The sequence below is a fragment of the Mobula hypostoma genome, chromosome 5, assembly GCF_963921235.1.
Source record: "Mobula hypostoma chromosome 5, sMobHyp1.1, whole genome shotgun sequence".
Taxonomy (NCBI): domain Eukaryota; kingdom Metazoa; phylum Chordata; class Chondrichthyes; order Myliobatiformes; family Myliobatidae; genus Mobula; species Mobula hypostoma.
Genome location: NC_086101.1, coordinates 28,585,165 through 28,598,638, shown reverse-complemented (window position 1 = coordinate 28,598,638; position 13,474 = coordinate 28,585,165). Strand labels below are relative to the sequence as shown.

Sequence of the window (13,474 nt, the reverse complement as noted above, 5' to 3'; positions counted from 1 at the left end):
CCATTTCAATGGACCATATAACCTGGAATCAAAGGATAACACAAAAAAAAAACTGTGGAGTGGGCTGTCTTTGAGGGAAAATGTGGTTTAGGCACAACAGAAGCATATTCCCTGAAGGAGCAAAGGGAAGAATATTTACAGAGCTCTCCCCCGCAACCCCCGCAAAAATAAGTCAACATCTTTATTGAGGAAGACAAAGCAAACAAGAAGCTGCTCTTAACATGTCTCTGGTTGTTAATTAGACTGACTACAAAAGAATCAAAGGGGAGGTGTGTGCTGGATAACGTGCATCTGTGCACTGCCAGGAGACTGTATCATCAATTGCTGGACATTGTCATTCAGGGTCTTGGACCATATATATGTTTTTTTGATAGAATATGCTTCTTTGAATTGTGGTACTCACCATTTTTGAATGTTTGCTTGCTATTTTGAATGTTTTGGACCATGGCCCCAGAGGGATGCTGTCTTGTCGAGCTGTATCTATGTATGGTTTGAATGATAATTAACCTTGAGTTGATTTGAGTTGAAAATTAAAATAAGAAGGAAATGGAAATGAATGAGAAAGGAATAGTTGGCAACATCTATGCCAAGACTTATGAACAAGGGATTGTATATCATAGATGCTTTACTGTGTATTTGCTTTGGGTACACCTTTGTTGTCTAGAGACCTGTGAATCTTTACCAGTTGGACGTTTTGTTGTTTGATCCTAGATCCACCTTGAACCAGAAGATGGGTCGGAGATTTCCAGGATGGAGGAGCAGGATATCGGCTGCACTTGTGAAAAGTGCAGCCGCACCGAGAGCACCTTGCACTAAAAGACCAGGTACTCCCCAGTCACTGAGAGGGAGCCCCTCTCTCTCAGCTCCCTCCTAACCAAATTCCCAGCACCCTCCTGTCGTCAGACCTACGGGAAGAGGACGGAGGACTGGTTGGGCCAGTTGTGGAATATCTCAACTGGATATGTGGGTGTGGCCATCGATTTATCTCCCACAACTATGCAGCAAGCTTGCTAAACCTGTCACCCGTATATGTCTTTTGTTGCTCGTAAATGCTATTTAAAGTTAATTGGAAAAAATCTTCATATGGATAACGAAACTGATGAACGAAACAGAAAGATAACTTGCCAACTTCTTTCCAGTTGCCAGAGTAGGAACCAACGTCAGTACTTGCAGAGGTCCCGGACGACGCCACTTGCATTGCGGACAATTTTGGGGTTTGCTGAAAGCCCAGATCAGAGCTCCCAGCAGAGGGATTAACATCAGCCCAGTGAGGTTCAGAGTCTGACCCACCCGCCGATAGTGCAGGCATCTCATACCATCATCGATGCTGCAAACCCCTTCAGCCATAGACGGTCGCTAGAGAGAGCAGTAAGTGAAACATGTTCACATCCAAGGGAGTCTGATGAGGGTGAGCATGGACCCAGTTTTGTGTGTGTGTGTGTGTGTGCGCACGCGCGCGCACCCTGTTTACTGAATGAGATTAATTCCTCCATAGAAATCTGCATCCCATTGTTTTATTGTAGTCAACACTTTCATATCAATGTTCTATTTAACATTACAATGCTGTTCTGTGTGGTAATTTGCCAGGAATAGAGGTCCTGTCCTGGAGGGAGAGGTTGGCCAGGCTAAATGTTTGCTCCTTGGACAATAGCAAAATGAGGGCGATGACTGTCAGGATACAGATCGATTGAGTGAGTGGGGGAAACTTGCCAAATATGGGACATGTCACTTACTTTTCTGACAGGAATCAAAGGTCAATTTTATTTTAATCTGAACGTGAAGCACAGAAGGACATTCTTGTATCTGAATTGCAATAAAGTAGCAGGTCACTGCATCAAGTAGCTAAAAAGCAAAAGCTATGTTAGCAAAGGTAGAAATAGGACAGCATTGTCCAAATTACTCAGTGCATTGTTGAGATGGAATAAGAATCACACCTGAGCATAGTTCTGGTCCCCTTACCCAAGGGTACAGTAGCATTGGTGGTAGTTATAAGGCAATAAACCATGGTAATTCCTATGATAAAAGGATTACTCATCAAGAGAGGCTACGGAGATTTGCTTTATATTCCCTGGAGTTTAGAAGAATGAGTGGTGTCCTTATTGAAATATAGGATTTCAAAGATAGGGGAATTAAGGCGCTTTCACCTCGTCATGCGTCAGAGTCTCGAACAATTCAAGACAAGGGAGGAATGTAGCAATTTCTCCTCGCATGAGGTGACGAACCTCTAGAATTCTCTGCCCCAGAGGGTTGTAGAAGTTGGACAATTAAAAGTATTTAAACCGTAAATATTTTGAAAAATCAGAGGATTGAGAGCTCGGAGAATCAGACACTGAGAAGTCGTGGAAGATCAGCAGTGCTAATATTGAACAATTGTGAAGGCTCAAAGAGGACTATTGCTATTGTCTTGTGCACAGATGCTTAGAGGAGAAGGGTTGTCAATTTGAGAAAATTGTTCTCCGTGATGCTATTTTCCAATTGGTCTCCATATTCTGAAATTTCCAGAATTCCCTTCAAATTACAGAAAACTACAAAACATCATAAAAATGTGCGAAATTTCCCTGGATCCCATCAAAACATACTTAACTCCATCAGGACTGAACAGAATAGACACAGGAAGAATGGGCGAAAGCCTGGCAACGTATATAAAGAGTGAACTATTTACGAGTGAGATTAGGAGAATTTTCTTGTCCAAGATCATGGCGAACCTTTTGAATCCAGTTAAAGACAAATAATTAAATATATTAAAGAAGGAAATGAATTACATTTAGAGTGGTTTCCAAAGCAGCCAATCAAGAGGCAGGAGAAACGAATCACAAGCGACTGCAGGCATAAGAATCTGTAGGAAAATATTAAAAAATAATGGCTGGAAGAACTTATGGACTTAAGGTCTAACCCTATACAATAAAGTAAAGTATTAGCACAACTTGAGTTACTATGATCCTTTGCACTTGTTAAGCCAAGCTACAAAGCAACAACATTCACCCAGAAAGCATTCTCATCTGAATTAGTCACTTCTGGTATTTCCAGCAAATGCCCTCATGTGCAGAGGGTCTAACGTTTGAGCATGAGGACGCAAGTGTGTACACTATGAACTCAGCCAGCCAGGCAGCATCGCTTGGGGGCCGAGGAATAGTTGAAATTTCGGGTCAAGACCCTGCATCAGAACTGAGACTATAGAGGGGAGGCGGAGGGGAGGGATAGGATTTGGTAGGGATAGGTGGTGCTAGCTGAGGATGGGATTTTGAGGTAGAGCAGAAGCTACTAAAAAGTGAAGACAACAAAGGCCTGTATGTTCTGGAATCTGATGACTAAGGAAGGTGATAAAAATCAGATCAGGCAGGACAAAATAGGCCTGTTTCCTGCTGCTGTCCTGTTTTGATCTGTTGTTGTCGGTGCTGCTGCTTGTGGTTTTCTGCTGACCATTGTGGACAAACTTTTGCTGCGTCAGCACGTGTGGCTACACTTGTGGGCTGCCCCCACCATATCCTTTGGCGTGTTGTTGCAAATGCGCATTGCACCTTATGTTGTGATGAACACATGATAAGTAAATCTGAATACGATTTTGAGAGGGAATGTGGAGAATTTGGGTAGTGTGGGGCTTGTGGGGGAGGGAGAAGGTGGAAAGAAGTAGGGTAAGGTATAAGATAAGGAGAGACATTCCCTGAAATTGCAAAATTCAGCTTTCCTATTATCTGGTTGTAGTCTACCAAGCAGAAAATGAGACATTCGTCTTAATGAAAATCGGCACCTCATATTTTGTCTAGTTAGTCTACAAACAATTTAATTTAAGGGTGTTTAAAATTCAATTTAACGGAACCTATTATGGCTTGACCTCACCAGTAGAGAAAATAGCAAACAAGATGGACTTTAATGAACTAACCAGTGCTCGGATACAGTAATATCAGAGCTTTACTTATCCTGAGTATGGTCTCATTTATGTAGTCTCTAAACCATCCTGATTAGTCAGCCTTTTTAATATTCAATGCCATCATCCATTTCAGGTGTTTCCAGCTCTTGGTGCAGAGATGAGTGAGATCATGCAAATGGCCTCTCTCGGCCGTCCATTCCAGTTGGGAATGCTGTACGACTGCCGGGCAGACATTCTGATCCCAGGTATTGGAACTTCAGCATATAAATTAGTAGTGATTAGCACAACGTGGTAGATTCAGCTGACCAAGCTCAAGATAGCGCTCAGAACTTTAAGTTTCAATGTAGCTACACAAAGCGAAAAGTATAGTCTTGGAATTAAGTTCCAAAAATTTGGTAAGGGTGATTTCAAAACCATAAGAGAGCATCTGTTAAAAGTAGACTGGGAGCAGCTACTTACAGGTAAGTCCCTAGCAGACAAGTTGGAATCATCCAGAAAGGAAGTAATCTAACCACATCAGCTGAGAAGTGGAAAGTTGGAGACATTAGGTCCAAAGAACCATGGATGTCCAGGGAATTTCACTGTGGATGATTAGAAGCACATGGCAGGAATATAGAACTGAGTAGAGGAGTGGGTGTAGGAGCCACAGCAGGAGGATAGAGAGCATAGTGAGCAATGCACTCAAGATCGACAGGGAAAAGAGGGGCACAGAGTGAATAAAAACAATGAGGATACAGGATGGGAGGATAGCAACAGAACAAAGAGGTCCGTTATCAAGTCTGTTCATGGAGCTAGTGTATCTGTATTCACTGAAGAGGATATGATGGGGGAATTTAGTTATTATGACTAAATAAAACACCTTGACATCCTCCAGCAGTTTATTATCTTGCTCCAGAGGAATAATTGATTCCATTAGTTTAGAGTTCACTCCAAAATACACGTTGTGCGGAATATTAATCTATAGAATGAATATCATTCACTTTGATTAATTAGACAATTTACCTCTATTTTACAATTCCATTGTGGTTTTACTCTGTAGATATCACTCTGTGGGACCCACGGACATTGAAAAACAACCTCAATAGACAAGGTCAGTTCAGCACTGAGTTTCACATCATTGCATTGGACTCCTGGGATGAGAAAGCCACTGCACTCGATGTGTCGGGATCATTGAAAGTAAGTCTCCTCTGTGGGTTAGTGAATGTGAAGGGCTCTGCAGAATACCTCAGTGACACAAAGAGATCAAAGCAACAAGCACGGGTTACTCTTCAGTACAAAGCAACAACCAGATTTGAACAACTGACGCTGAGTCACTTACAGAGGGAGAATATAATATACCCAAGTGAGTTTGACGAGGGGTCGGCAACCCATGTCGTTACAGCAGTGCTGTATGGGGCCCAGGCTTTCTTTGTGTTTGATCAAATGGTTTCTCCAACAGAAAAACTGCAGGACGTCCAGCGTGATATGGAGGTAATGGTTAAACGTCTCCCTAAGATTCCGATTCAGGGTCGAAGTTCTCTAAAAATGACAGAAGATCAAAAATCTAATGCTGAGAAATTTCGCTGCACCTTCTATGGGGATTTCTCACTGAAGAACAATCCCACCACATTCCAAGATGCCATCAGTACCTATGCAACCCTCCCAAGCTTACTTGGACGACATGGCGAGCATGCAGTGCCTGTGACAGTCTGGCTTTATCCTCTCAATAAACTGGACTCAAGAGCTGCTCGGCTGGTGAGGGAGATAAGTGTGGGTTTGGTCAATCGCTGCCAGCGTGTCCTGGAACAGCTCCATGAGGCAATGAGGAGAAGCAATGATATGGTGAATGATGGTGTTGTCATTCAATTTCCTGAGGTCGGAGACAGGATACTCCAGTTCCGTGATATGTGTCAGAGATACAAGCTGGTTTTCCAGCGGAACTTAGTGAGAGTTTTGCCATCCATCCGAGCAGGTAAGGAGGATGAATTGTTATTGGGAGACATCCTGAAGAAAAGGGACCAGTCACCATTCAAACACCAGTTACTGATCAGATGGCTGGATGGCAAGGAAAGGGAGATGATGATAGTGAGACATTACCTCAATTTATTAAAAGGTATTCCTGTTCTGAAATCAGTGGGTGAGTTGCCTCAGGAATTGAATAATCCAGCAATAGACTATGTGGTCTGCTTCTCATTTACAATGCTGCATCAGGAGGATCTCTATCTGTCAGAGGCAAAGAACTACCTCCAGTCTCACACAGCTCAGAAGATGCAGCCACCTGATGCTGCTGCTGGATCCTGTGGAACACGACACAGCGAGCAGTGGTTTAACTCACAGGTTGTACAGCAAAAGATGAAGGAACAATCTCAATTATTCTTGGATTTTGCCACTGCCAACAGTGCAGCTGGGAAAGTAAAATTCCTTGTTGCTTCTGTGAAAGATAGCAGCTACATAGGGGCATCTATTTACCTGTATGAGGGAGTGTGCATAAAGACCCGGTGCTTTGAGCCCCCATCACAGCCTGAGAGACCTGTGGCTTGTGGAGCAATGCATAACAGTGTGACACTGCAGTTACAACCTCCCAGATACGGTGCCTGTGGGATCGTCAGTTACCAGGTGGAGTACCGAGGACCCCAGCAGGAGGAATGGATCACTTTGGATACACCTGACAAATCCCACTCCTTCACAATATCTGGGTTACAACCACAGCAGGAGTATCATTTCCGATACAGAGCAGTGACCAAGATTGGGGTCAGCCCGGTGAGTGAAAGCTGCACGGTCCTCACACATCCGACAGGTGCAACTGGTAAAATGATCTTCCAGAGTGGTTTACCCAACTCAGCACTTGCCCGCGACAGAAGAAGTTACGTTGGCACTCATGTTGATTACTTTCAGAAGATGCTTCAGCAAGACAGAGATAAGGGACATTGGTCAAACAAGGAACATAGACCGGGGAAAGAAGTACAGACAACAGTCGCTTCATGTTATAATAAATCAAAGACAATCTATCAAGTCCACGTGTCTGCAGACTGCAGAAAAGCAGGTTCTAGTGCAGACAGTAATGAGCTTCCAAGAGAAAGAGTACATGAGCCAAACAGGCTGGCCCAAAAACTTCTCAGACAAACTGATTTAATATCAAGAGGAGACCCTTCAATTTACCTGCTGAAGCTACAGAAGGAGGTATTTGATCAGTCCAAGCAACTTGTGAAATGCTCCTTTGGAAAACCTAATGCAAAACAAACAATGAAAACAATTATGGTTCTGGGAGCAACAGGGTCAGGAAAGACGACCCTCATCAATGGGATGATCAACTACATCTTGGGCGTGGAATGGGAAGACAACTTCAGATACATGTTAATACATGAAGAGACAGGAAAATCCCAGGCTGAAAGTCAGACATCCTCCATCACTGCCTACCAACTCCACCATCAGGTAGGATTTAAAATTAATTTCTCATTGACTATCATTGATACACCAGGATTTGGAGACACTCGGGGGATAAGCCGAGATCAATTGATCACTGAGCACATCCGAGAGTTTTTCACCTCCCCCCAGGGGGTTGATCAAATCGATGCTGTGTGTTTTGTAGCTCAAGCATCATTGGCTCGCCTGACACAGACACAGAAGTATGTTTTTGATTCAATACTTTCTATTTTTGGCAAAGATATTGCAGACAACATTCAGATACTGGTGACATTTGCCGATGGGCATCATCCCCCTGTTCTGGAGGCCTTGAAGGCAGCTGAGATGCCATGTCCCAACGATAAAAATGGTTTGCCCGTACACTTCAAGTTTAACAATTCTGCCGTATTTGCCCAGTGTCCAGCCTCTAGAAAATTTGCTGAAAAGGGGAGCTGTGATAATCAAAGGGAAGTGGAAGAGAATGATGACGATTTTGATGCAATGTTCTGGATGATGGGAGCAAAGAGTATGAAGAAATTCTTCTCAGCTCTGAACAAGATGGAAACAAAAAGTTTATCTTTGACCAGAGAGGTTTTGTGGGAACGTAAGCAGCTGGAGACTACAGTGGAGGGGTTGCAGGTTCAGATCAGAGTTGGCCTGACCAAACTGGAGGAACTCAGAAAAACACAACAAGTTCTGAACCAACACCAGACCGAGCTGGATGCAAATAAAGACTTTGAGTATGAGATCGAAATTACACTTCCAGAAAAGCATGACATCAGCAGCACTGGCAATTACATAACCAACTGTCAGAAATGTCACTTTACCTGCCACTATCCCTGTCATGTTCCAGATGACACAAAGAAATATAAGTGTTCAGCAATGAACAGGATTGGGAACTGCACTGTCTGTCCCCTAAAATGTGTCTGGAGTGTTCACTTCAACCAGAAGTACAAGTTTAACTATGTAACCAAAAAGGAGAAGAGAACATATGATGAGCTGAAAAATAAATATCAGATGGCCTGTGGTGAGAAGATGACACAAGAAAAAGTCATGCAGACCCTTCAGCAGGAGTTAGCTAAGGTTGAAAATGAAGTTCTGGGATTGATTGAAGAATTAATGCACAGCATTAGTAGACTTGAAAAGATAGCTCTGAGACCAAACCCATTATCTACCCCAGCTTACATTGAGCTCCTGATTCAGTCTGAGAAAGAAGAGGGAAAGCCTGGGTACATGGAAAGAATTCGGGCACTGCACGCAGTCAAGGAGCGGGCAGAGCTAATTGAAAATGTTGTCAACACCGATTTATTATCAGAACAATGGAAGCTAAAAACAGGACAGGAAAAAAGCACCAGAAACTATGTTAAAACTGGAGTTTCTATGTTTTGTAATTGGATCACTCACAATAAGTGACCAGAAAGTATTCCAGTTGTTTCCAAATTGGACAGTAGATGGTTTGCTCATCCAAAAAAACAAATTACTGATTCTAATTTGCTCTCCTCTCCTCCTTTAACAGCCCATATTAATTTATACCACATCTTCTTTCATCAACACTTTGCCCCTCACCCAGGTGGCTGACACACCATCACTCAGGTCTACTCGTAGCTAGAAGCTCAACTGCAGTAGCTTCTCTTCCTAGTCCTATAGTGGCACCCGTGGACTGTCCCAAGAATCAGTCTATATCCTCTCCTGTTCTCTATTGATATGCCGGCCCTTGGAAACAACGTCTAAATCACAGTGTCCATTTCCTCTGTAGAAAGGCTGCCCCAGCTCCACCCCTCACCAATCCCGACTCTCTGTGCTTCCAGATGACACAGTGCTGGATGACGGGGAACTTCCTCCCAGCTCCTTTCTTCTCAAGGGGCATGGTCAGAGTCTGACCCACAAAGTAGTGGGAGGAGTGAATCAGTCCCAATAACTTTTAAAGCAGAGAAATGCAAAATGGGAAAAAGAAGAAAATCATTTTCATCTATTGTCAAATGACTTAAGAGGCTATTCAGCCCACTGCACCATTACTGGCTTTCAAAGCCACACCGTCAATTCCATTTCATCACATTTCTGGTAATCTAATTTTGATCAAATGCCAAACAAGCTACTCAGTCTGACAGAAATGAAACTGAATAAAACTGCAGGTGCTGGAGAAAGGGTTGCCATTGTTGTCCATAATTACCTTCAGAGACATTACCAGGGACTTAAGAGTTTGTATGCAGGGAGCATCTGCTCAGAGTGGAGAAGATTGTATCTTCCTGGAGGATTAAGTCTTCCACCTCAATGTTCAATGTCATGGTTTAGGCTCAGAGCCTCTCTATATGCACAGTTGACTGTCCCACATGACTGTGTCCTCTGTCCAAGACTCTTTAGGATGTGCTTCAACTTCCACCTCAAGCATGCCACTAAAGAACTGGAGGAGAACTGTAGCCTCACCCAAGGTCAATTGGAAACTGTTCAACCCCTCACACCTCAAAGACAAGAACTAGAGGGTATCTCAACCTCACCAAGACTCAACCATTGTTGCCACAGTGGTGATGGCTCAGAGGAACTCCTCACCTCACCGACACATGTTATCTAGAGCTCTCATCATCCTTGGAAGGACCAATGAAATGGGGCAGGATGTCACCAAGCTCCCAGCTTCAACCTCCCTGCACTTACTGCTGAGGGAACAGCACCTGTGATATCCTGGAAACCATTATCAGATGGATCATGGGGGAAATCCCAAGGACCTTCCCTGTGGGGAATCAACCTCAGGGAACAGTCCAATCAGGTGCCCCCACCTGCACCTGATATTCACGAGGGGTTGGAAAACTAGTTAAATGAAAAGATTTGTGGATCAGCTGAACTTCCTTTGTCCCTGATGCAATGGATTGAGTGAGCTCCACATGTACACTGATATCCCTGGGAATGTACAAGATGCATTCTAAAGCATGGAGTTTCCAATTTTGTGTTTGTCCTGTCAGCGAAACCTCATTCTATCTCCCGAGGCTGGGCGTAAAAAGATTGATTAGATCCCTCACTCCTCCCTCCCCTCATCAGGAAGATCACTGCACCTGCATAAAGACCTGCAGGGTAGCAGGAAATCCCCTCTGTACACTCTTTACAAGATAGAGTCAGCCAACACTGAATCAGGCCCGATGGCTCTCGATGTCCATGGCAGTATCCTCCCTATCAATCTCACTGTGTCCATGGCAACTGTTAAGTATTTTCCCTGTCAATCTCATTTGATCAATCCTTGCTTTTAGCCTGCACTCTTCTGTTCCTTAGTATCTCATTTAGCTACTTGTTAAATTCTGTGAGAGTCTCAGCCTCCATCACCTCCCTCAGGCACAGTGTTCCATATTGTAACCACCATCTTGGTTGAAAGATTCTTCCTCAGATTTCCTCTGTTTTTTTACCTTAAACATGCACCCTCTAACGCCAGACACTACTGCTCCAGAAAATGTTTATCACTATTTACCTCATCTCTGCTCCTCAGAATTATGTATGCCTCAGTCAGGACCCCACTAAGCCTCTTCCTCTCCAAGGGGAACAAAGCCTCACTGCTCAGTGAGTGCTAATGACTGAAAAGCTCCCTCCTAGCAACCTGGTGAATCTGCCCTGCACCCTGTATTGTAAAGGGCACACAGTACTCCAGCTGTTGCCTGAACAATATTTTATCAACTGTACACTAATCTCGCTTTTCTGGTCATTTTTGACCTGATGTATGAAGGCAGATATCACTGTTGCCTTCTCCACTGCCTATGCAACTGATTTTAGGGATCCTTCTACATGACCACAAGGCTTTTCTGTTCCATAGTAATCACTATAGTGCTACATGCACTGTGTACATGCTCACCTTATTCTTTCTCAGAAACTGCATCACCTCACCCTTAGGCCACAAGACCATAAGATATAGGAGCAGGATTGGGCCATTTGGCCCATCGAGTCTGCTCTACCATCACCGTTGCTCCAATTTTCCTTTCAGCCCCAATCCCCTGCCTCCTTCCCATATCCCTTCTGGACTAATCAAGAATCTGTCATCTTCTGCCTTAAATATACATAATGACCCACCCTCCACAGATGCCTGTGGTAAAGAATTCCACAGATTCACCACTCTATGGCTAAAGAAATTCCTTCTCATCTAAAAGGACGCCCCTCTATTCTGAGGCTGTGTTGTCTAATCTTAGACTCTCCCACCACAGGCAACATCCTCTCCACATCCACTCTATCAAAGCCTTTCACCATTCATCCTGACGAAGGGTCTCAGCCCAAAACGTCGACTGTACCTCTTCCTAGGAATGCTGCCTGGCCTGCTGCGTTCACCAGCAACTTTTATGTTTGTTGCACCATTCGATAGGTTTCAATGAGGTCACCCCTCATTCTTCTGAATTTTAGTGAATACAGGGCCAGAGCCATCAAACGCTCTTCATATCAAAAGCCGTTCAACCCTAGAATAATTTTCATGAACCTCCTTTAAACCCTGTCTAGTTTCAGCACATCACTTCTAAGATAAGGGGCCCAAGCCTGTTCACAATTTTCCAAGTGAGCCTCACCTGTGCTTTATAATGTTTTATAAAGCTGTGGCAAATTCTGCCTCTTACCCCTCTGCCCACGTCACTAACAGTATACTATCACTATATATTACTAAAGGCAGTCCTGTTCACTATCAATTCATGACAGGCCTCACAAACACAGTCCTCCATCATCTCCCTCTACCGCCAATCAGAAAGACCATTTTGGATCCAATTTGCTTGGGATCATAGGAGCTGTAACCTTATGGACTTGTTTTCCAAGTCAGAACTTGTCAAAGATTACAGCAACCACATTGTCCTCATCCATATTATTTGTTACCTTTTCAAAACGTTCATTAAAATTGGTCAAACATAATCTCACGCTTTTCTGACAATCTGTGACTAATCCCCAACAAGGCAAGCAAAGATGAAGTCTGTCTCTCAGACTTTTGTCATCGTTGTTACTGACATTACTCTCTCATTACCTGGTTTTTCACTTCTCAGATGACAGCAGCACATTTACTGCCATCCACTCACTTGGCAATTCACTTGTCAATAACAAACAGTATAATACTCTGTCAGGGCAGTCTCCCACTTACCTCTGACAGCACCCTGGGATACAATTCAGCTGCCTGGTTTAGAAAGTATGCATTTATGATCAGAGATTAAGGGAGCTAGGGCTTTATTCTTTGGAGACAAGGAGGATGAGAGGAGACATGATAGAGGTGTACAAGATAATAAGAGGAATAGATAGAGTGGATAGCCAGTGCCTCTTCCCCAGGGCACCACTGCTCAATACAAGAGAACATGGCTTTGCGGTAAGGGGTGGGAAGTTCAAGGAGGATATTAGAGGAAGGTTTTTTACTCAGAGATTGGTTGGTGCATGGAATGCACTGCCTGAGTCAGTGGTGGAGGCAGATACACTAGTGAAGTTTAAGAGACTACTAGACAGGTATATGGAGGAATCTAAGGTGGGGGCTTATATGGGAGGCAGGGGTTGAAGGTCGGCACAACATTGTGGGCTGAAGGGCCTGTACTGTGCTGTACTATTCTATGTTCTATGTTCTATGTGTGGATAGAAACTTTAAGCTTACTACGATACTTAGTACTACTTTTTTAAAGGTAACATGTTCTACAGAGAGGTTATTCCCTAATGTGTTTGACTGTTCACAATATATTTATAAGATGCTTTGTAATTGTCCATAATCTTGTCCACCATTGACACTTCATGCCTGCACTTTGCCCTTCCTATTACTATTTTACATAAGATAGCTGGGAAGAGAGTACTCAGTTTTTATTCTCTATTCCTTTATTTATCTCACCACTCCCCAGATTGCCTTGCACCCAAGGCCAATTGGATTTGCTGTTCTTACCCTTTACCCTTGCAGGAATAGGCTGGCTCTGAACTCCAACTATTTCAGCTTTGCACAAATGTCACGTGTCAGATTTAGACTTTACATCTATGAATTCAATCCATCACGGTAGAACAAGTAACATCCCAACAGCATGAAGACAGTCATACATCTCCTGAACCAAACATTATTCATTTTGGAGCGTTCCCTAATTTTCCCATGGACCTTCTGTTCTGATTAAATTACTTTGTTGTTACTGCATATTAAAGTATGTAAGCTTACCTGATAGATATTAACTTGCTAAAAACTTACTTACTCTAACAACAGCAGGTTGCAATTGAACATTATAAATTCACTAAAGTTGATTAATGAACCCTATGTCTAAGCAC

At 43.4% G+C, this 13,474-nt stretch overlaps 1 protein-coding gene across 1 annotated transcript; it reads left to right on the top strand.

Moving 5' to 3' along the window:
• The first annotated feature begins 724 nt into the window (after positions 1-724).
• On the top strand, positions 725-9,282 carry LOC134346166 (uncharacterized). The gene is made up of 4 exons (XM_063047480.1): positions 725-824; positions 1,140-1,368; positions 4,002-4,113; positions 4,908-9,282. Exons 3-4 carry the CDS (start codon positions 4,026-4,028, stop codon positions 8,660-8,662), a joined length of 3,843 nt encoding a protein of 1,280 aa, XP_062903550.1. The 5' UTR covers positions 725-824; positions 1,140-1,368; positions 4,002-4,025; the 3' UTR covers positions 8,663-9,282.
• The last annotated feature ends 4,192 nt before the right edge of the window (positions 9,283-13,474 follow it).